Here is a 25710-nt window from a genome sequence, read left to right as displayed (position 1 = left end):
AGTTTGTTAAATATGATAATATTAGATTGTGTAGGATTTTAACTAGTCATGTGTTGACGAAGCTTCATGAAGCCTTGTTCTTTATATATGTAGCTCTGAATGCTAATGATGTAGCACTAGCTAATTGGATTGATTTTCTCATTTTGATAATTTTTAGTTTGTTAAATATGATAGTATTCGATTGTGTAGGATTTTAACTAGTCATGTGTCGACGAAGCTTCATGAAGCCTTTTTTTATATATATGTTGCTCTGAATTCTAATGATGTAGCACTAGCTAGGTTGATTGTCGTTTTAATAATTGTTGGTTTGTTAAATATGATAATATTAGATTGTGAAGGATTTTAACTAGTCATGTGTCGACGAAGCTTCATGAAGCCTTGTTCTTTATATATGTAGCTCTGAATGCTAATGATGTAGCACTAGCTAAGTTGATTGATTGTGTCATTGTAATAAATGTAGGCGTGTTAAATATGATAATATTAGATTGTGTAGGATTTTAATTAGTCATGTGTCGACGAAGCTTCATGAAGCCTTGTTCTTTATATATGTAGCTCTGAATGCTAATGAAGTAGCACCAGCTAAGTTGATTGAATGTGTCATATTAATCATTTTTAGTTTGTTAAATATGATAATATTCGATTGTGTAGGATTTTTAACTAGTCATGTGTTGACGAAGCTTCATGAAGCCTTGTTCTTTATATATGTAGCTCTGAATGCTAATGAAGTAGCTCTAGCTAAGTTGATTAATTGTGTCATTTTAATCATTTTTAGTTTGTTAAATATGATAATATTAGATTGTGAAGGATTTTAACTAGTCATGTGTTGACGAAGCTTCATGAAGCCTTGTTCTTTATATATGTAGCTCTGAATGCTAGATGTAGCTCTAGCTAAGTTGATTGATTGTCATTTTAATATTTTTTAGTTTGTTAAACATGATATTAGATTGTGAAGGATTTTAACTAGTCATGTGTTGACAAAGCTTCATGAAGCCTTGTTCTTATATATGTAGCTCTGAATGCTAATGATGTAGCTCTAGCTAAGTTGATTGATTGTCATTTTAATATGTTTTAGTTTGTTAAACATGATAATATTAGATTGTGAAGGATTTGAATTAGTCATGTGTCGACGAAGCTTCATGAAGCCTTGTTTTATATATATGTAGCTCTGAATGCTAATGATGTAGCACTAGCTAAGTTGATTGATTGTGTCATTTTAATAAATGTAGGCGTGTTAAATATGATAATATTAGATTGTGAAGGATTTTAATTAGTCATGTGTCGACGAAGATTCATGAAGCCTTGTTTTTTATATATGTAGCTCTGAATGCTAATGATGTAGCACTAGCTAAGTTGATTGATTGTGTCATTTTAATCATTTTTAGTTTGTTAAATATGATAATATTAGATTGTGAAGGATTTGAATTAGTCATGTGTCGACGAAGCTTCATGAAGCCTTGTTCTTTATATATGTAGCTCTGAATGCTAATGATGTAGCACTAGCTAAGTTGATTGATTTTGTCATTTTAATCATTTTTAGTTTGTTAAATATGATAATATTAGATTGTGAAGGATTTTAACTAGTCATGTGTTGACGAAGCTTCATGAAGCCTTGTTCTTTATATATGTAGCTCTGAATGCTAGATGTAGCTCTAGCTAAGTTGATTGATTGTCATTTTAATATTTTTTAGTTTGTTAAACATGATAATATTAGATTGTGAAGGATTTTAACTAGTCATGTGTTGACAAAGCTTCATGAAGCCTTGTTCTTGTATATGTATCTCTGAATGCTAATGATGTAGCTCTAGCTAAGTTGATTGATTGTCATTTTAATATTTTTTAGTTTGTTAAACATGATAATATTAGATTGTGAAGGATTTGAATTAGTCATGTGTCGACGAAGCTTCATGAAGCCTTGTTTTATATATGTAGCTCTGAATGCTAATGCTGTAGCACCAGCTAAGTTGAATGATTGTGTCATTTTAATAAATGTAGGCGTGTTAAATATGATAATATTAGATTGTGAAGGATTTGAATTAATCATGTGTCGACGAAGCTTCATGAAGCCTTGTTTTTTATATATGTAGCTCTGAATGCTAATGATGTAGCACTAGCTAAGTTGATTGATTGTGTCATTTTAATCATTTTTAGTTTGTTAAATATGATAATATTAGATTGTGAAGGATTTGAATTAGTCATGTGTCGACGAAGCTTCATGAAGCCTTGTTCTTTATATATGTAGCTCTGAATGCTAATGATGTAGCACTAGCTAAGTTGATTGATTGTGTCATTGTAATAAATGTAGGCATGTTAAATATGATAATATTAGATTATGTAGGATTTTAATTAGTCATGTGTCGACGAAGCTTCATGAAGCCTTGTTCTTTATATATGTAGCTCTGAATGCTAATGAAGTAGCACCAGCTAAGTTGATTGAATGTGTCATATTAATCATTTTTAGTTTGTTAAATATGATAATATTCGATTGTGTAGGATTTTTAACTAGTCATGTGTTGACGAAGCTTCATGAAGCCTTGTTTTTTATATATGTAGCTCTGAATGCTAATGAAGTAGCTCTAGCTAAGTTGATAAATTGTGTCATTTTAATCATTTTTAGTTTGTTAAACATGATAATATTAGATTGTGTAGGATTTTAACTAGTCATGTGTTGACGAAGCTTCATGAAGCCTTGTTCTTTATATATGTAGCTCTGAATGCTAATGAAGTAGCTCTAGCTAAGTTGATTAATTGTGTCATTTTAATCATTTTTAGTTTGTTAAATATGATAATATTAGATTGTGAAGGATTTTAACTAGTCATGTGTTGACGAAGCTTCATGAAGCCTTGTTCTTTATATATGTAGCTCTGAATGCTAATGAAGTAGCTCTAGCTAAGTTGATTAATTGTGTCATTTTAATCATTTTTAGTTTGTTAAATATGATAATATTAGATTGTGAAGGATTTTAACTAGTCATGTGTTGACGAAGCTTCATGAAGCCTTGTTCTTTATATATGTAGCTCTGAATGCTAGATGTAGCTCTAGCTAAGTTGATTGATTGTCATTTTAATATTTTTTAGTTTGTTAAACATGATATTAGATTGTGAAGGATTTTAACTAGTCATGTGTTGACAAAGCTTCATGAAGCCTTGTTCTTATATATGTAGCTCTGAATGCTAATGATGTAGCTCTAGCTAAATTGATTGATTGTCATTTTAATATGTTTTAGTTTGTTAAACATGATAATATTAGATTGTGAAGGATTTGAATTAGTCATGTGTCGACGAAGCTTCATGAAGCCTTGTTTTATATATATGTAGCTCTGAATGCTAATGCTGTAGCACTAGCTAAGTTGATTGATTGTGTCATTTTAATAAATGTAGGCGTGTTAAATATGATAATATTAGATTGTGAAGGATTTGAATTAGTCATGTGTCGACGAAGATTCATGAAGCCTTGTTTTTTATATATGTAGCTCTGAATGCTAATGATGTAGCACTAGCTAAGTTGATTGATTGTGTCATTTTAATCATTTTTTGTTTGTTAAATATGATAATATTAGATTGTGAAGGATTTGAATTAGTCATGTGTCGACGAAGCTTCATGAAGCCTTGTTCTTTATATATGTAGCTCTGAATGCTAGATGTAGCTCTAGCTAAGTTGATTGATTGTCATTTTAATATTTTTTAGTTTGTTAAACATGATAATATTAGATTGTGAAGGATTTTAATTAGTCATGTGTTGACGAAGCTTCATGAAGCCTTGTTCTTGTATATGTATCTCTGAATGCTAATGATGTAGCTCTAGCTAAGTTGATTGATTGTCATTTTAATATTTTTTAGTTTGTTAAACATGATAATATTAGATTGTGAAGGATTTGAATTAGTCATGTGTCGACAAAGCTTCATGAAGCCTTGTTCTTTATATATGTAGCTCTGAATGCTAATGATGTAGCACTAGCTAAGTTGATTGATTGTGTCATTTTAATCATTTTTAGTTTGTTAAATATGATAATATTAGATTGTGAAGGATTTGAATTAGTCATGTGTCGGCGAAGCTTCATGAAGCCTTGTTCTTTATATATGTAGCTCTGAATGCTAATGATGTAGCACTAGCTAAGTTGATTGATTGTGTCATTTTAATCATTTTTAGTTTGTTAAATATGATAATATTAGATTGTGAAGGATTTGAATTAGTCATGTGTCGACGAAGCTTCATGAAGCCTTGTTCTTTATATATGTAGCTCTGAATGCTAATGATGTAGCACTAGCTAAGTTGATTGATTGTGTCATTTTAATCATTTTTAGTTTGTTAAATATGATAATATTAGATTGTGAAGGATTTGAATTAGTCATGTGTCGACGAAGCTTCATGAAGCCTTGTTCTTTATATATGTAGCTCTGGAGGAACCAAAACTTAGATAAAAATAAACGTTTTTTGAACTGATTTAATCTGCAACTCAAGAAGTTTTGTGTTATTTAACTGAATATATTTACTGCAAATCACTCATTTTTAAGTTAAGTAAGCCTTTCAAGTAAATATATATTTTAAGATATTAAAAGACAAAAAAATGTACTTCAGTGTCATCAGAATATTGAATGTTTGCATTTAAGATTTTTTTCTTAATTTAAATCGATTTTTTTTTTTTTAAAACATTAAATAATTGTTTTTTTTTTTTAATAATTTAATTCGACAATTTCTTTTTTTAATAATATTTATTAATAATAACAATAATAATATTCAAAAAAAGGTCTTGAAACTATGGAACCAACGTTTTTTATATTGAATTTAAAAAACGATTTAATTAAAAACTCAAAACTAACTAAGAAAGTGTTTTTAAATTCTTGGAATACCAACAAAAAAACTGTGTAAGAAAAAAAAAAGAAGAGAAAATTAAATAAATACATGTTATTAATAAAAGAAATCAAAAATATTAAAAATATTCAACCCAATTTTTCATAAAAAAAATAAAATTCATTCTTTGAATACATTAACCATTTAATTCAATTATTTAAATATAATAATTTAACGCTTAAAAAAAATAATTTTAACAATGACAACAAAAATGAGAATAAAAACACTTTTGTTAAATAAAAATAGCAAAAAAATAGGCTCTGATTATGGGATGGATTAAATAACTGAGTGTTTGGTGAAATCCAGCAGAAATATTTCAGTGATAAACATCTGATAACATCTGATAAACATCTGATAAACATCTGATAACATCTGATAAACATCTGATAACATCTGATAAACATCTGATAAACATCTGATAACATCTGATAACATCTGATAAACATCTGATAACATCTGATAACATCTGATAAACATCTGATAACATCTGATAAACATCTGATAAACATCTGATAACATCTGATAAACATCTGATAAACATCTGATAAACATCTGATAAACATCTGATAACATCTGGACTCGCATGCGTCACAAAGGTTTTCCAGTAACGAGTCAAAATTGTCGATTATATGTATATTTATAACTTGATATTTTTAATTTAACGTGAAACTGAAACTTGTAAAATCCCAGAATGTCGACCGATTGGAGAGAAAAGGGAAGTTTGGAATATTCTTGTGAAAACCGGTCGTCAGAGAAGGACGCGAACCTGACGGAGGTTCGACCAGTTCTCGTCTGTGATCCAGGCTTTCTTCTCAGACGACGTTCCTGCCGGCGGCGGCGCTCGTGACCCGGCGGCGTCCATGGAGTCGCGTCTGCGGGCGCAGGAGGACGAGATCGCGCTGCTCAAGTCCTCGCTCGCCGACGTCCTGCGCAGACTCCGCCTCCACGACCTGCTCCTGCCCGTCGTGAGGCAGCAGCTCATCGCAGGTCTTTTATTTTGAAAGAATCCACCTTTCAGAAGAACTCAAAACAAAACAATATTTCAAAATACTTCGATGTGTCGCTCAGTGAACCCGGCGGCTGCGAAGGCTCTCAACCAGGTGGTCTGTGCAGACGGCTGCAGCAGGATTCTGTCCTCTGGCTCAGCTCTGGACCTTCAGCACTCGACCAGCAGGTACCAGACACTCTCGCAGTACTTCTAGTATTTGGTTCTACTGTGAGACCCGCTTTGTAAGGTGTGTCCGAACAGCTGCCATTTTTGTACACATGGTAATGTGTTGAAGTACCTATTATTACTCCGTACTGCTTTGTGAGGCTCTGTAGTATTGTTGAGAAGGTTCAAGGAGGGATACTACTGGACCTTTCAGAGTAATACTACAGGGCCTTGTAGATTAATAATGCAGAGCATCACCGAGTAATACTACAAAAACTAACGGAGTAATACTACATAGCCTTACTGAGTAATAGTATGGAGCCTCACAGAGTTATACTATGGAGCGTTGCAAAGTAATACTATAGAACATCATGAAGTAGTACTACAGAGCCTCAAAAAGTAGCACTACCGAGATTGCGGATTAATACTACAAAAACTAACTGAGTAATACTATGTAGCCTTATTCTGAGTAATACTACGGAACATCACAGAGTAGTACTACGGAGATTGGAGCTTATACTACAAAGCCTTTCAGAGTGATAGTATCTAGCCTCTTGGAGTAATACAACAGATCCTCATGGAGTAATACTAGGGAGATTGTAAATAATTACTACAGAGCCTTGTAGAGTAATACTAGGAAGATTGCAGAATAATACTATGGGGCCTTGCAGACTAACGCTACGAAGACTTGCAGAGTAATAATACTGAGCCTCACAGAGTAATATTACAGAGCTTGTGAAGGAATACTTTGGAGCCACTCAAAGTTTATTTGGAACCTCGTGGAGTAAAACCAGGTAGCCTGGCCGAGGTATACTACAGAGTCCCGCGGATTAATACTACGTATCCTGACGGAGAAATACTACTGAGCCCGGCTGTGTAGTTTACCAACATTTTGACAAATATTTGAATATGTATCGCATTAAATCAGTTCAGTAAGTACAAGCAGAAAAGGTACACAATGATTATTATGAAAACTGTTGATGTTTGAGAACTGATTGTAAGTTCCCCTCTAGTCTAGAATATACGGTACATTGAACCTGTCGCTCCAGTATGTCCTGTGACTCCAGATGTTCCTCTGCAGGCTCAATGGAAGCCCGGCTCCTGCCACCCAGGAGAGATGGACCCAGACCGAGCTCCTCTACCCGGAACTCAACGGCCACCAGGACCAGGTTCTGCTCCCGAAGCGGGTCCTGAGCCTGCAGCTGGAGGACGCCCTGCCACCAGGGGGCGACGGCACCCGAGCCAAACTCCACCGCATCCCCGGAGTGGAGGTGGAGGACGAGGAGGACGAGGACGGCGGGTCGGAGCAGGACAAGGACTCGAGCTGGACCTCTTCGCTGGAGGAGCCCATTCAAGCCACGACCCTCAGGGGCCTCCAGAGGGACCAGGCCCCGGACAGAAGCTTCTCCCCCGAGGAGAGTCCGAGTCCCTCCTCCACCAGGTCTCCGGACCTCCGGTCCAGTCCTCTGTCCTCCATCCAGGAGGGAGAGAAACAAGCCTTGTGAGTGACAGCTTCACTTGTATGATATTGACTGACTTAAAGTTACTTTTCTATATTTATATATATTTGTAATAATTCAAATTAAAATGTTAAATTAAAATGTTGAATTTAAAATGGCGACAGGTCTGACTCCTCTTTGAAACTGAAGACACTGTTTCGTGAAGCTTTGTGATGCTTTTTAAAAGTCGTATATATTAACGAAGGTTCATGAAACAGTGTCATATCTGAGAGGTCAGTAGGTGGCGCCCTCGGATTTAAAATGTTTCAATTGACTATGGAGCAGAGAGTGACACCTAGTGGACGATAAGGCTTCACGAAGCTTCATAGACACGTCGCTAGAGTGAGACGTTGTGTGTTGAACTCAGGCGACAGGTCCGACTCTTCTTTTAATTAACGACACTGTTTCGTGAAGCTTCGTCGACACGTCATCAGTTCGAGTCACAGTCCAACATGGTCGTGTTTCGTCTGATGACGTTCATACAAAACTCTGCAGCCAGAATTCTGAGCCGCTCTAGTAGAAGAACTTACATTTCTGCTTCAAACTCTTCACTGGCTGCCAGTTTCTTTCAGGATCATTTTAAAATTCTGGTTCTTACTTTCAGATCTATTCATGGTCAGACCTTCCATCAGGGATCTGATCCAGACTCTTTTATAGTATATAGTTTTAACTGTGTAGTGTTTGTGATTGTTAAAGCGCCTTGTGACCCTGGTCTAGAAAGATCTTTACAAATAACCTTTACGTACATATATTCACTTGGCTAATGCTAATACTAAACCATTAGCATCTGTGTAGCATTAAGTATTAAGAAGTTTCTTAATAGTTCTGAACAAGTAGAAACCATGAGCGATGAATGTTGCTGTAGGTTCACCAGAGGTTCCCGAACAAGAGTGTGAGTGATGGAGCTCATGTCTGGTTCTTCTCTCGTTCATTACTCACCGTGGAGGTCGAGAGGAAGTTGTGACTAACGACATATTGGCAGCGATCAGGGAACAGGAAGTGGGCGGTCGATGGTTTCACTTCCTTCTTTTAGAACATGAAGGTGAACGAGACCGTTTGTGGTAGAACTGCACAAACTGCTGTGTTGGAGCCAAGTGTGGGTTGAAAACACATTATATACTATTACTTTTCTCAGGGGCCACATATATACTAAAACTGTTGTCAGGGGCCACATTATATACTATAACTGTTGTCAGGGGCCACATTATATACTATAACAGTTTTCAGGGGCCACATGATATACTATAACTGTTGTCAGGGGCCACATTATATAATATAACTGTTGTCAGGGGCCACATGATATACTATAACAGTTTTCAGGGGCCACATGATATACTATAACTGTTGTCAGGGGCCACATTATATACTCTAACTTTTCTCAGGGGCCACATTATATACTAAAACTGTTGTCAGGGGCCACATTATATAATATAACAGATGTCAGGGGCCACATTATATACTATAACTGTTTTCAGGGGCCACATTATATACTATAACAGTTGTCAGGGGCCACATTATATACTATAACTGTTTTCAGGGGCCACATTATATAATATAACAGATGTCAGGGGCCACATTATATACTATAACTGTTGTCAGGGGCCACATTATATACTATAACAGTTGCCAGGGGCCACATTATATACTATAACTGTTGTCAGGGGCCACATTATATACTATAACTGTTTTCAGGGGCCACATTATATACTATAACAGTTGTCAGGGGCCACATTATATACTATAACTGTTGTCAGGGACCACATTATATACTATAACTGTTGTCAGGGACCACATTATATACTATAACAGTTGTCAGGGGCCACATTATATACTATAACTGTTGTCAGGGACCACATTATATACTATAACTGTTGTCAGGGACCACATTATATACTATAACAGTTGTCAGGGACCACATTATATACTATAACTGTTGTCAGGGACCACATTATATACTATAACAGTTGTCAGGGGCCACATTATATACTATAACTGTTGTCAGGGGCCACATTATATACTATAACAGTTGTCAGGGGCCACATTATATACTATAACTGTTGTCAGGGGCCACATTATATACTATAACAGTTGTCAGGGGCCACATTATATACTATAACTGTTGTCAGGGACCACATTATATACTATAACAGTTGTCAGGGGCCACATTATATACTATAACTGTTGTCAGGGGCCACATTATATACTATAACAGTTGTCAGGGGCCACATTATATACTATAACAGTTGTCAGGGGCCACATTATATACTATAACAGTTGTCAGGGGCCACATTATATACTACAACTGTTGTCAGGGGCCACATGATATACTATAACAGTTGTCAGGGGCCACATTATATACTCTGTCAGGGGCCATCAAACCAAAAGGAAGCAGCTAAATATAATTGGAAAAAAAACTAAAATTCAACATAAAATAAACATAAATATCCCAAAGATATATTTATAAACCTTTAAAAAACATTTATTCTAGACTGTTCTAATCAATCAAACAAAGATCGTATAAATACATTTTTTTATTTCTGGATTGACTTTCGAAGTCTTCAGTCACCATCGCCATCTTCTCTTTCCCTGTGGCGTCCCACAAGGTTCTATTTTAGGAACTATTTTGTTTTCTATCCAGGCTCTTCCCGTGAGGCCCTCGATCGTAGTTTCTGCTACTTTGAAAATTCAATTACATCCTAAGTAAGAGCAGCTGTAACTGGGAGAATTTTCTTCTTCTTCTGAAACAAAAAAACTACTCAGACTGTAGGAGTAACAGAGGTGAAGGTGAGGACACAAGTGTTCCTCCCTCCAGATCCACAGTAGAAATATCTGAAACCAGACGACGTTCCGCACACGATTCTTCACGACTCTCTTCTCCGCAGGGTTCGAAGGAACAGCGAGAAAAGCGCGAGCGTCGAGAAGCCGAAGAAGCGTCTGGACAAGAAGGCGGCGTCGTCGGCCAACCTGCTGTCGCGCTCGCCGAGCCTGGAGACGTGAGCGACGCCGTCCAGACACGACATTCACTCAGAATTAAACCACAATTACTCAAAACCACAATCAAACTTGATACTGTTACTGAAAACTCAATCTTTCTTCACGGTCGAAGATGTCGAACAGAGAGCTGTCGTATGCGATTAATCGCGATCAATTAATCACATTTATTAATCACATCCATCGAATTCTCATTTTATTAACTGTAACTCTTGCAAATTGTCTTTTTTTATTTGTTCATTTTTGTGTTGTTGGTCTTCTTGAGTTGCCGGTCAAAAATGTTGACTAACAGCACTTTATTTAATTACGTTTTATTTTTATTTTCTATTTATTTAGAGTAAAAGTATTATGAACTCAGTTATTTTGACAAAAACAGTTACATTTAACAAGTAAATGAGTAAAAGTAGTTAAGATTGAATTTAAATATTATTTCACACTCAACTAACACTAATTAAATGACATGAAAATCAAAGAATAGAATAAAAAAAATAAGAAAATCAGTTAAATTGAAGTGTAGATCAATTAATTAATCGGATTAATCAGATATTAAATACAATTTAACAGTTTTGAGTAATGAGTAAAATTAATTCAGATTTAATTTTCAATATTATTTTACACGAAACTAACCCTAATTCAATTATATGAAAAAAAGAACTTGACTTTAAAAAATAATAATAAAAAATTCAACTCATTAATAATAAAATTCAAAGTAAAATTTACATCAATTATCTACAGATTAAAGTGAATTAAATTAAATTCAACATTTTTTCTTCAGTGTAGATCAATTTACTACAGATGAAAGTGAATTAAATTAGATTCAAAAATAAAACGGTTACATTGAAAGAGTGAATTAATCGTAAATTAATCGAAATTAATCGTAAATTAATCGAAATTAATCGAAATTAATCGTAAATTAATTGAAATTAATAGTAAATTAATCGTAAATTAGGTAAAATGATTTAAAATTGAATATTAATCATTATTTCAAACTTGACTAACATAATACACTTGTTTTACAAAATCATTATAAATTCAATTTAACAAAAAGTAGTCACAGGTTAAAGTGAATTAATTTTATGTGTTTCTAATTTTGTGTTTTCTCTACAGTCGGGCGAAGGATCTGATCTCCAGTGCAGGTATTTGTTCGCCTCTTCATTCGTTCAAACATCTTTTTTCCATCCTTTCTTCTGAGCTCAAATCTCAAGTTTGTGCTGATGTTATATTTTCATTCTGATCGTCTTAAGATGTGTTTGGTCTCATGATATGTTGCAAACGTGTTGCAAACGGGTTTTAAACGTGTTGTAAACGTGTTGCAAACGTGTTGTAAACGTGTTGTAAACGCGTTGTACACGTGTTACAAACGTCTTGTAAACGTGTTGCACACATGTTACAAACGTGTTACAAACGTGTTGTAAACGTGTTACAAACGTTTTGTAAACGTGTTGTACACGTGTTACAAACGTGTTACAAACGTGTTACAAACGTGTTGTAAACGTGTTGCACACATGTTACAAACGTGTTACAAACGTGTTGTAAACGTGTTGTACACGTGTTGCAAACGTGTTGCACACATGTTACAAACGTGTTACAAACGTGTTACAAACGTGTTGTAAACGTGTTGTACACGTGTTGCAAACGTGTTGCACACATGTTACAAACGTGTTACAAACGTGTTGTAAACGTGTTGTACACGTGTTGCAAACGTGTTGCACACATGTTACAAACGTGTTACAAACGTGTTACAAACGTGTTGTAAACGTGTTGTACACGTGTTGCAAACGTGTTGCACACATGTTACAAACGTGTTACAAACGTGTTGTAAAAGTGTTGTACACGTGTTGCAAACGTGTTGCACACATGTTACAAACGTGTTACAAACGTGTTACAAACGTGTTGTAAACGTGTTGTACACGTGTTGCAAACGTGTTGCACACATGTTACAAACGTGTTACAAACGTGTTGTACACGTGTTACAAACGTGTTGTATGTTCACTCCGTGCTGCAGGATCTCTTCCCACGTCTGGACTCTTGGCTTCACTTCTGTCCTCAGTAATGTTTCCAAATGCACTTGTGGTCGAGCGTAGCTTTCAGGACTAAATCTGGTTACGGTTAAAAGATCCTCCGAGGCCTCGTTCCAGTCCGGGCCGGGGCAGCGCTCCCAGAATGCACTTGGCCTCGGACTTAAATGTCATCGGCTGCTCTTTTATTAGAGGTTTGAGCTGCAGGAGCGAGTCGTGGTGACGAGTGTTACTTTCTCAAGACGCTGAGCCAGAGTCTGAGTCTTTGAACGACCTTCACCACTGCATTTGTATTTATGGAGGCCAGGGAGGTCGTTGACCTTGACTCAGAGACAACACAAGGGATACCACAAACACATTTTTTTCCCTGGTCACCTTGACCCTGAGGTAACACAAAGGTTAAACATTTGAGGCTCGTGTCGAATATTTTTTTTCTTTAAATAAAACATGATTGTTAGTAAATAGAGAAGAAGAAAAACAGAATAAACTCAATAGTGACTCTATTGTATCATCAGTGTGTGTGTGTTGTTGTGATGTGTGACTCTATTGTATCATCAGTGTGTGTGTTGTGATGTGTGACTCTATTGTATCATCAGTGTGTGTGTTGTTGTGATGTGTGACTCTATTGTATCATCAGTGTGTGTGTTGTGATGTGTGACTCTATTGTATCATCAGTGTGTGTTGTTGTGATGTGTGACTCTATTGTATCATCAGTGTCTGTGTGTTGTTGTGATGTGTGACTCTATTGTATCATCACTGTGTGTGTTGTGATGTGTGACTATTGTATCATCAGTGTGTGTGTGTTGTTGTGATGTGTGACTCTATTGTATCATCAGTGTGTGTGTGTGTTGTTGTGATGGGTGACTCTATTGTATCATCACTGTGTGTGTGTTGTTGTGGTGTGTGACTCTATTGTATCATCAGTGTGTGTGTTGTTGTGGTGTGTGATTCTATTGTATCATCAGTGTGTGTGTGTTGTTGTGGTGTGTGACTCTATTGTATCATCAGTGTGTGTGTGTTGTTGTGGTGTGTGATTCTATTGTATCATCAGTGTGTGTGTGTTGTGATGTGTGACTATTGTATCATCAGTGTGTGTGTGTTGTTGTGATGTGTGACTCTATTGTATCATCAGTGTGTGTGTGGTGTTGTGATGTGTGACTCTATTGTATCACCAGTGTGTGTTTGTACAAAACTCTCTTTTCATTGAAATTTTGACATTAGAAAATTACTTAAGCTCCGCCCACTGAAAACACTTTGTTGTTCTGAAGATGAAATCTCGAAATCTAGGGACTCGTTGTATAAACAAAGCGGGTGTGATTACAGCTGGAGGAGGAGTGAAGCCATTATTACATCATAATGGACTCTCGTAACCTCTTGTTCGCCCATATTTTCAGAGCAACTTTATAAAGTGATACGTTGAAAACAATGAGAGTTTTCACACGAGTAGAATATATACGTCCAGGATCGACGACAAAGTCAAATCTATAAAGATTATTAACTCAAACCTTTTCATTCCGGGCTTAGAAACAGCAGGAGCCGTAAAAAAAACTCTTTGTAAGTTTGATTCTTGTCCATTGAAACGATCAGTGTGTGCGACCAGATGCTGACGACAACACAACAACACACTGATACAGTTACAACAACTAATGATCACATGTCCGTCAACACACTTTGATTCTGACGCAGCTGTGGTTCTAATCCTTTGGCAAACCTTGTGTGTCTGCAGCAGCGACTCCAGGAGCCCGGAGGGGAGCGTCTGGCCAAGGTACACACTCTCACACACACACACACACACACATGGATCACACACTCTCACACACACACATGGATCACACACACACACACACATGGATCACACACACACACACACATGGATCACACACTCTCACACACATGGATCACACACTCTCACACACACACATGGATCACACACTGTCACACACACATGGATCACACACTCTCACACACACATGGATCACACACACACACACATGGATCACACACTCTCACACACACACACACACATGGATCACACACTCTCACACACACATGGATCACACACTCTCACACACACACATGGATCACACACATACACACACATGGATCACACACTCTAACACACACACATGGATCACACACTCTCACACACACACACACACATGGATCACACACTCTCACACACACATGGATCACACACTCTCACACACACACATGGATCACACACATACACACACATGGATCACACACTCTAACACACACACATGGATCACACACTCTCACACACACACATGGATCACACACTCTCACACACACACACACACACATGGATCACACACTCTCACACACACATGGATCACACACTCTCACACACACATGGATCACACACTCTAACACACACACATGGATCACACACTCTCACACACACACATGGATCACACACTCTCACACACACACATGGATCACACACTCTCACACACACATGGATCACACACTCTCACACACACATGGATCACACACTCTAACACACACACATGGATCACACACTCTCACACACACATGGATCACACACTCTCACACACACACATGGATCACACACTCTCACACACACACATGGATCACACACACACACACATGGATCACACACTCTCACACACACATGGATCACACACTCTCACACACACACATGGATCACACACTCTCACACACACACATGGATCACACACACACACACACACATGGATCACACACTCTCACACACACATGGATCACACACTCTCACACACACACATGGATCACACACTCTCACACACACACATGGATCACACACTCTCACACACACACATGGATCACACACTCTCACACACACACATGGATCACACACTCTCACACACACACATGGATCACACACTCTCACACACACACATGGATCACACACTCAAACACACACATGGATCACACACTCTCACACACATGGATCACACACTCTAACACACATGGATCACACACTCTCACACACACACATGGATCACACACTCTCACACACATGGATCACACACTCTCACACACACACATGGATCACACACTCTCACACACACACATGGATCACACACTCTCACACACACATGGATCACACACTCTCACACACACACATGGATCACACACTCTCACACACACACATGGATCACACACTCTCACACACACATGGATCACACACTCTAACACACACACATGAATCACACACTCTAACACACACACATGGATCACACACTCTAACACACACATGGATCACACACTCTCACACACACATGGATCACACACTCTAACACACACACATGAATCACACACTCTAACACACACACATGGATCACACACTCTAACACACACATGGATCACACACTCTAACACACACATGGATCACACACTCTCACACACACATGGATCACACACTCTAACACACACATGGATCACACACTCTAACACACACATGGATCACACACTCTCACACACACATGGATCACACACTCTCACACACACATGGATCACACACTCTAACACACACACATGGATCACACACTCTAACACACACACATGGATCACACACTCTCACACACACACATGGATCACACACTCTCACACACACATGGATCACACACTCTCACACACACATGGATCACACACTCTAACACACACATGGATCACACACTCTCACACACACACATGGATCACACACTCTCACACACACATGAATCACACACTCTCACACACACATGAATCACACACTCTAACACACACATGGATCACACACTCTAACACACACACATGGATCACACACTCTAACACACACACATGGATCACACACTCGCAGCTCCGAAAACATTTGCCTGCGGGTCACCATGACCCCTGAGATAACACAAGAGATACCACGCACACACATTTGTCTTCGGGTCACCTTGACCCAGAGTCAACACAAGTGTTAAGTAAGCTTGTTCACAGTAGATGTTGATTATGCTGCAGGAGCAGGAAACTGTGACGACGCTCCTCAACAAACCTACACGTGATATGTAGCGTTAGCATGTTGACCTGGAACATACATGTTGACCTGGAACATACATGTTGACCTGGAACATACATGTTGACCTGGAACATACATGTTGACCGAGGGCCGCCCCAGAACACACGGAAACACCTGCGGTCAATCTTTGCCGAGACGTTTGGCGTCAGGAGTGGTTTGAGTGACATCACTTCCTGTCTCTCAGGACAGTCCATCAAGATGTTCATCCGAGGACGACCCATCACCATGTACGTCCCGTCAAACATCCAGAACTACGAGGACCTGAAGATGGAGCCTCCAGCTGAGCGTCTGGAGCTGGACTGGGTGTATCCTCGCGTCAGAGTGTTGTTGTTGTTGTCAGTATATCTGGAATACTTATACAATATTTAATTCATTGATTTTCTACTACCTATGATCAAGTATATATAGTAATATCTTTAATTTCTATCCAACAGATTCAATGTAAAATTGTTACGAGTTACTCGACTCACTCTCTTCCGATCATAGTCGCACAGACTCGGTGCTCGATTGGTTTGGTCTGGTTTAACATTTGAAATGTTTCATTCAGCTTTTCTGATGTGTGTGTGTGTTGTGTGTTCGAGTGTGTTGTGTGTTGTGTGTTCGAGTGTGTTGTGTGGACGAGTGTGTTGTGTGTTCGAGTGTGTTGTGTGGACGAGTGTGTTGTGTGTTCGAGTGTGTTGTGTGGTCGAGTGTGTTGTGTGGACGAGTTTGTTGTGTGGTCGAGTGTGTTGTGTGGTCGAGTGTGTTGTGTGGTCAAGTGTGTTGTGTGTTCGAGTGTGTTGTGTGGACGAATGTGTTGTGTGTTCGAGTGTGTTGTGTGGACGAGTGTGTTGTGTGGTCGAGTGTGTTGTGTGGACGAGTGTGTTGTGTGGACGAGTGTGTTGTGTGGTCGAGTGTGTTGTGTGGACGAGTGTGTTGTGTGGTCGAGTGTGTTGTGTGGACGAGTGTGTTGTGTGGACGAGTGTGTTGTGTGTTCGAGTGTGTTGTGTGGACGAGTGTGTTGTGTGGTCGAGTGTGTTGTGTGGTCGAGTGTGTTGTGTGTTCGAGTGTGTTGTGTGTTCGAGTGTGTTGTGTGTTGGAGTGTGTTGTGTGGACGAGTGTGTTGTGTGTTCGAGTGTGTTGTGTGGACGAGTGTGTTGTGTCGAAGAGTGTGTTGTGTCGAAGAGTGTGTTGTGTGGACGAGTGTGTTGTGTGTTCGAGTGTGTTGTCGAAGAGTGTGTTGTGTGGACGAGTGTGTTGTGTGGACGAGTGTGTTGTGTGTTCGAGTGTGTTGTGTGTTCGAGTGTGTTGTGTGGTCGAGTGTGTTGTGTGGTCGAGTGTGTTGTGTGGTCGAGTGTGTTGTGTGGTCGAGTGTGTTGTGTGGATAAGTGTGTTGTGTGGATAAGTGTGTTGTGTGGACGAGTGTGTTGTGTCGACGAGTGTGTTGTGTGCACGCGTTTGTTGTGTCGACGAGTTTGTTGTGTGGATGAGTGTGTTGTGTGGATAAGTGTGTTGTGTCGACAAGTGTGTTGTGTGGACGAGTGTGTTGTGTGGACGAGTGTGTTGTGTGGACGAGTTTGTTGTGTGGACGAGTGTGTTGTGTGGACGAGTGTGTTGTGTAGACGAGTGTGTTGTGTGGACGCGTTTGTTGTGTCGACGAGTTTGTTGTGTGGACGAGTGTGTTGTGTCGATGAGTGTGTTGTGTGTACAAATGTGTTGTGTGGTCTAGTGTGTTGAGTCGATGAGTCTTTTGTGTTGACGTGTCTGTTGCACTGTCAAGTCAGTTGTGTTGACTCTCCCCGTTGTGTGTTTGTGATGCCAACGACCTTGACCAACACAGATATGGTTACCGAGGGCGCGACTGTCGAGCGAACCTTCACTACCTGCCGACGGGCGAAGCTGTTTACTTCATCGCTTGTGTGGTCGTCCTGTATCACATCAACAAACGCACACAGAGACACTATCGCAAACACACAGACTGTGTGCGCTGGTGAGTCTTCACAGTCACACATTCACACAACATCATTTTCATTCCTTCCATCAATACATCCATCCATCCATCAATATATCCATCCATCCATGCATCCATACATCCATCAATATATCCATCCATCCATCCATCCATCCATCCATCCATCCATCCATCCATCCATCCATCCATCCATCCATCCATCAATATATCCATCCATCCATCCATCCATCAATATATCCATGCATCCATCCATCCATCCATCAATATATCCATGCATCCATACATCCATCAATATATCCATCCATCCATCAATATATCCATCCATCCATCCATCCATCCATCCATCAATATATCCATCCATCCATCCATCCATCCATCCATCCATCCATCCATCCATCCATCCATCCATCCATCCATCCATCCATCCATCCATCCATCCATCCATCCATCCATCCATCAATATATCCATCCATCCATCAATATATCCATCCATCAATATATCCATCCATCCATCCATCCATCCATCCATCTATTCATCGATCCATCCATCCATCCATCCATCCATCCATCCATCCAACTATCCATCAATATATCCATCCATCCATCCATCCATCAATATATCCATCCATCCATCCATCCATCCATCCATCCGTCCATCCATCCATCCATCTATTCATCGATCCATCCATCCATCCATCCATCCATCCATCCATCCAACTATCCATCAATATATCCATCCATCCATCCATCCATCAATATATCCATCCATCCATCCATCCATCCATCCGTCCGTCCATCCATCCATCCATCCATCCATCCATCCATCTATTCATCCATCCATCCATCCATCCATCCATCCATCCATCCATCCATCCATCCATCCATCCATATAAGATTTTTTGAAGCATTCAAATACTGGTTCTGATCCAATGTTGATGTTTTATTGTCAGTCTGGCCGTTCATCCCGACAAAGTGCGCGTGGCTTCAGGCCAGACAGCAGGAGTGGATAAAGATGGAAAGGTTTGTAGAAAAGCTTCTTCTCTGAGCCTCCAGCGAGCACAGGTTCAAGTGTGTGTGTTGCAGCCTCTGGAACCATGTGTGCACGTCTGGGACTCCAACACTCTGGTGAAGCTGCAGCACATCGGCAACGGAAGCTTCCAGCGAGGCGTCGGATCCGTCGCCTTCTCATCCAACGTGAGTTCGGTTCCAACACGCCTCACTTCGTGAAGCACCGAGTGATGTGTCGCTGACGCTTCGTGACGCCTCGCAGTCAGAGTCCACTAGATGTCACTCTCTGCTCTATAACCTGTTGTTTTAAACAGATATTTCTGTTGATCCTTTTATAACTGAGGGCGCCCCCTACTGACCTCTTGAAACATTACACTGTTAATGAAGCTTCATCGACACAATCCTCAGAAGTCGCTGGATTTTGAACAAAACATGTTAACGTGCAGGTTCTCAGATGGATGGATGGATGAATGAATGAATGCATTGATGGATGGATGGATGGATGAATAAATTCATTGATGGATGGATGGTTGGATGAATGCATGGATGGATGTATGGATGAATGCATTGGTTGATGGATGAATGGATAGTTGGATGAATGGATTGATGGATGGAAGGTTGGATGAATTAATTAATGGAAGGTTGGATGAATTAATTAATGGCTGGTTGGATGGATGCATTAAAGGGTGGGTGGATGAATGGATGGATAAACATATGTTTCACTGAAACTTCTGTTCAAATGTGATTTAATCTAAATAAACTCTATGAACAAGTGTTTTAAATGTCCCTCTCCAGACTAAGACAGGATATACTAAGACTAAGACAGGATATACTAAGACTAAGACAGGATATACTAAGACTAAGACAGACTAAGACAGGATATACTAAGACTAAGACAGGATATACTAAGACAGGATATACTAAGACTAAGACAGGATATACTAAGACTAAGACAGGATATACTAAGACAGGATATACTAAGACTAAGACAGGATATACTAAGACTAAGACAGACTAAGACAGGATATACTAAGACTAAGACAGGATATACTAAGACTAAGACAGACTAAGACAGGATATACTAAGACTAAGACAGGATATACTAAGACAGACTAAGACAGGATATACTAAGACAGACTAAGACAGGATATACTAAGACTAAGACAGACTAAGACAGGATATACTAAGACTAAGACAGACTAAGACAGGATATACTAAGACTAAGACAGGATATACTAAGACTAAGACAGACTAAGACAGGATATACTAAGACTAAGACAGGATATACTAAGACTAAGACAGGATATACTAAGACAGACTAAGACAGGATATACTAAGACTAAGACAGACTAAGACAGGATATACTAAGACTAAGACAGACTAAGACAGGATATACTAAGACTAAGACAGGATATACTAAGACAGACTAAGACAGGATATACTAAGACTAAGACAGACTAAGACAGGATATACTAAGACTAAGACAGACTAAGACAGGATATACTAAGACTAAGACAGGATATACTAAGACAGGATATACTAAGACAGGATATACTAAGACTAAGACAGGATATACTAAGACAGACTAAGACAGGATATACTAAGACAGGATATACTAAGACTAAGACAGGATATACTAAGACTAAGACAGACTAAGACAGGATATACTAAGACTAAGACAGGATATACTAAGACTAAGACAGGATATACTAAGACTAAGACAGACTAAGACAGGATATACTAAGACTAAGACAGGATATACTAAGACTAAGACAGGATATACTAAGACTAAGACAGGATATACTAAGACTAAGACAGGATATACTAAGACAGGATATACTAAGACTAAGACAGGATATACTAAGACTAAGACAGACTAAGACAGGATATACTAAGACTAAGACAGGATATACTAAGACTAAGACAGACTAAGACAGGATATACTAAGACTAAGACAGGATATACTAAGACTAAGACAGGATATACTAAGACAGACTAAGACAGGATATACTAAGACAGGATATACTAAGACTAAGACAGGATATACTAAGACTAAGACAGACTAAGACAGGATATACTAAGACTAAGACAAACTAAGACAGGATATACTAAGACTAAGACAGGATATACTAAGACAGACTAAGACAGGATATACTAAGACAGACTAAGACAGGATATACTGAGACAGGATATACTAAGACTAAGACAGGATATACTAAGACTAAGACTGACTAAGACAGGATATACTAAGACTAATACAGACTAAGACAGGATATACTAAGACTAAGACAGGATATACTAAGACAGACTAAGACAGGATATACTAAGACTAAGACAGACTAAGACAGGATATACTAAGACTAAGACAGGATATACTAAGACTAAGACAGGATATACTAAGACAGACTAAGACAGGATATACTAAGACAGACTAAGACAGGATATACTGTCCCAAGAACTCTCCTGTAAAGGAAGTACAACATCATGTTGTGTGTGTAAACATGAGAGCAGGTAACAGGACAACATAGTTCTTCATTGTTAATAACACAACTGTGTGTGTTGTTGTGTTGCAGGATTGCGGTGCATCTCTGTGTGTGATCGACGACTCCAACGAACACATGCTGTCGGTGTGGGACTGCAGTAAAGCAACATGCAGCAGCAAACATGCCGAGGTCAAGGTGAGTGAAGCACAAACGCACAACTGTCACAACATATTGACACAAAACAACTTCGCTGTAGAAACATTTCTATCTGCTCCACGTGATCAACTCACCAGATGTGACGCATCAAAAATATCTTCTTTTTTTTTTACATTCCACAACTCTACTGACCCCTGTAGGCGCTTTTTATAATCATTCACCCTGGTTCTCTCAAGATAAGATTATATTATAATATTAATACATTTCCTGCTGCAACATATTCTTTGAACGTCAAAATGCTCTTTATATTTTATACTGAATAATGATGTATTATGACCGAAGATCTTTGATTATATATAATAATTTGTGAATATATATATATATGTATATATATACACAAGAAGAAAGCAGAAGTAGAAGTATTAAAATGAGTAGTAGAATTGGTAGTATAAGTATTAAAAGTAGTAATAGAATTAGTATAAGTATAAGACGTAAAGACAAAAAGTAGTAGTAGAATACGTAGTAGAATTAGTAGTAGAAGTAGTAGTAAGGAAGTAGAAGTTGTAGTAGAATAAGTCGTAGAAGTAGTAGAAGTAATGGTAGAAATATTAGTAAACGTAGAAGTAGTAGCATTAGTAGTAGAGGTATTAGTAAAATTAGAAGTAGTAGCAGAATTAGTAGTATATTTATAAGTAGTAGTATAAAACCCAGTAGAAGTAGTCATATCAGTAGTAGTAAAAGCTACTAAATACGATACAAAATACGTTTTTTCTACTCATTTTGAGGGACAATAAATACACAACGATAAGAGATCATGATTATTAACAGTCAAAGGGTTTATAACATTTAATTCTCCTTTTTTTCTGCTGAATAATTTCCAATTTGTTACTTCTTATATATTCTTATACGACTTAAATCAAAAGATAAGTCAATAGTTCATGTGATATTTGGACTCACTTTCTGTCCAGGGTGTCCCTCGTCTGGCGCCTCATGTAGCAGGTGTTGAATGAAACTGAGACTTTAAACTTGTTACTACAACAAGTACAAATAATAAAACAACAACAAATTAATAGTCATTTTAAATATATAAATCAAGTGGAGTCACAAATATTCAGTGGTTTTTTTTAACTATACTTTATTTGTAAGAAAAAACATTAACCATGAGACTGAAAATACAAAAAAAAAGAAATGAGTGAAAAAAGTAAAACAACTATTTTAACTCTTCTTTTTATAAAAAATGATTCATCTTGTCTTCATATTGTTTGTATATTTGAAGCGTAGAGATAATAATAATATGCGACTCGTGCTGAAACAGATCCTGGACTTGAGTTTCTGTGCAGCATGAGCTCAGTGCTGAGCATCAGCCACATGTTTCTCCAGGAACATCAGCAGCTTCTCGTGTTTTCTTGGGCTCGCCTCCCAAAATCCTTCCACTTGAAAATGTCATGGCAACGATATAAATACTGGGTCGCTCCATTCCTGAGGAGATCTATACGTACCAGCCTATATCACGTCCCAGTTAGCACGGGGAGGATCCTGGACACTGACCTTCTGTAAACACGTGCATCCAACAGGAACAAGATAATTATAGCCCCCCCCCCCCACCCCCCCCCCCCCCCCCCCACCAGAGGTGGACGAGTCCATATGTGCGCCCCATGAATGAGCTTTTTGTTGAAAACTTTTATTCTGCCAAATCAATCCATGAACGAGAACATTTTCATTTCCAGAAGAAAACACAGTGTGATGCTGAAGCTGATGCAAAGTGAAAAGCTTGAAAGTATTTTACGAGTATTCAAAGTAAAACTGTGTGGAAACACTTGAAATGATGGCATGAAGAAGTAAGACTGATGTGAAACGTTACAATTAACTGAAAAAAAAAAGTAGAAGAAGCAGTAGAATCAGTAGTAGAAGTAGAATAAGAAGTATAAGTAGTAGTACAAGTATAATTAGTAAACACAGTAGTAGGATTAGTAGTTGATATAAGTAGAAGTAGTAGTAGTAGTAGAAGTAGTAGTAGAAGTATTAAAATGACTAGTAGAATTAGTATAAGACGTAAAGAGAAAAAGTAGTAGTAGAATACGTAGTAGAAGTGGTAGAAGTAGTAGTTCTACACTTACTACTACTTCTACCACTTCTACTACGTATTCTACTACTACTTTTTCTCTTTCTCTCTCTTCTCTCGTAGTAGAATAAGAAGTACAAGTAGTAAAGTAGTAGTAAATGTATAAGTAGTAGTAGTATAAGTAATAGAATTAGCAGTAGAAGTAGTATCAGAATAAATATTTTAAGTATAAGTAGTAGTAGAATACGTAGTAGAAGTAGTAGTATTAGTAGTAGTAAGTATAAAAAGTGTTTTTAAAGTTAAAAAGTTGAATGAAGTTTCCAGGTGTGAGTACATGAAAGTACCTGAAGGTCAAAGTGAAAAGAGTTAAATCACTGAACTGTGTTCCAGATTAAATCACTGCACTGTGTTCCAGATTAAATCACTGCACTGTGTTCCAGATTAAATCACTGCACTGTGTTCCAGATTAAATCACTTCACTGTGTTCCAGATTAAATCACTGCACTGTGTTCCAGATTAAATCACTGCACTGTGTTCCAGATTAAATCACTGCACAGTGTTCCAGATTAAATCACTGCACTGTGTTCCAGTTTAAATCACTTCACTGTGTTCCAGATTAAATCACTGCACTGTGTTCCAGATTAAATCACTGCACAGTGTTCCAGATTAAATCACTGCACAGTGTTCCAGATTAAATCACTGCACTGTGTTCCAGATTAAATCACTGCACTGTGTTCCAGAGCACCAACGAGGCCGTGTTCGCCGTGGACTTCAACCCCAGCGACGGCACCAACATCATCACCTGTGGAAAATCCCACGTCTACTTCTGGACTCTGAGCTCAGGACAGTTCACCAAGAAACAAGGAATCTTTGGAGTAAGAAACACTTCGGACACTGGCTTGTTTGTTTCCTGTTCGCTCCGAAAATGTCTCCTCAGAGGTGGAGCAGAGTAGTCCAGGAATAAGAAAGTAGTCCAGGAATAAGAAAGTAGTCCAGGAATAAGAAAGTAGTCCAGGAATAAGAAAGTAGTCCAGGAATAAGAAAGTAGTCCAGGAATAAGAAAGTAGTCCAGGAATAAGAAAGAATCTGGGAAAAGTACAGTTTGTGATTATAAAAGACACAAAGAGACACAACGATAATTCAAGCAATAATCAGGTTTTACCATAAACTATCTGAAGTAACAGGTGTTGCTCTGGGATTTTTTTTAAACCATTTTTGTTATCTCTGTGTCAATGTGACCCGGAGGCCTGAAAACCAATGTGTTTGGGGTATCCCTTGTGTTATCTAAGGGTCAAGGTGACACGGAGGCCTTAAAACCAATGTGTTTTTGGGTATCCCTTGTGTTATCTTTAGGTCTAGATGACCCGGAGGCCTGAAAACAAATGTGTTTGGGGTATCCCTTGTGTTATCTGAGGGTCAAGGTGACACGGAGGCCTTAAAACCAATGTGTTTTTGGGTATCCCTTGTG

At 38.4% G+C, this 25710-nt stretch overlaps 1 protein-coding gene across 2 annotated transcripts in view; it reads left to right on the top strand.

Moving 5' to 3' along the window:
• Positions 1-25710, top strand: part of eml3 (EMAP like 3) — a 67426-nt gene that overhangs the window by 25046 nt on the left and 16670 nt on the right. For both annotated transcript variants that reach the window (XM_087788527.1, XM_087788528.1), the window contains 12 exons: positions 5666-5836; positions 5918-6023; positions 7084-7503; positions 10384-10494; positions 11600-11628; positions 14237-14275; positions 16767-16887; positions 18402-18551; positions 19484-19553; positions 19617-19727; positions 22115-22219; positions 24983-25117. In XM_087788527.1, the coding sequence (XP_087644653.1) occupies positions 5666-5836; positions 5918-6023; positions 7084-7503; positions 10384-10494; positions 11600-11628; positions 14237-14275; positions 16767-16887; positions 18402-18551; positions 19484-19553; positions 19617-19727; positions 22115-22219; positions 24983-25117 (1568 nt within the window). The remainder of the gene's footprint in view (positions 1-5665; positions 5837-5917; positions 6024-7083; positions 7504-10383; positions 10495-11599; positions 11629-14236; positions 14276-16766; positions 16888-18401; positions 18552-19483; positions 19554-19616; positions 19728-22114; positions 22220-24982; positions 25118-25710) is intronic.

This window comes from Callionymus lyra, chromosome 4 (genome assembly GCF_982586985.1).
Source record: "Callionymus lyra chromosome 4, fCalLyr1.hap1.1, whole genome shotgun sequence".
NCBI lineage: Eukaryota > Metazoa > Chordata > Actinopteri > Syngnathiformes > Callionymidae > Callionymus > Callionymus lyra.
Note: the sequence above shows the minus strand (reverse complement) of the source record. Positions and strands in the feature narration are given on the sequence as shown.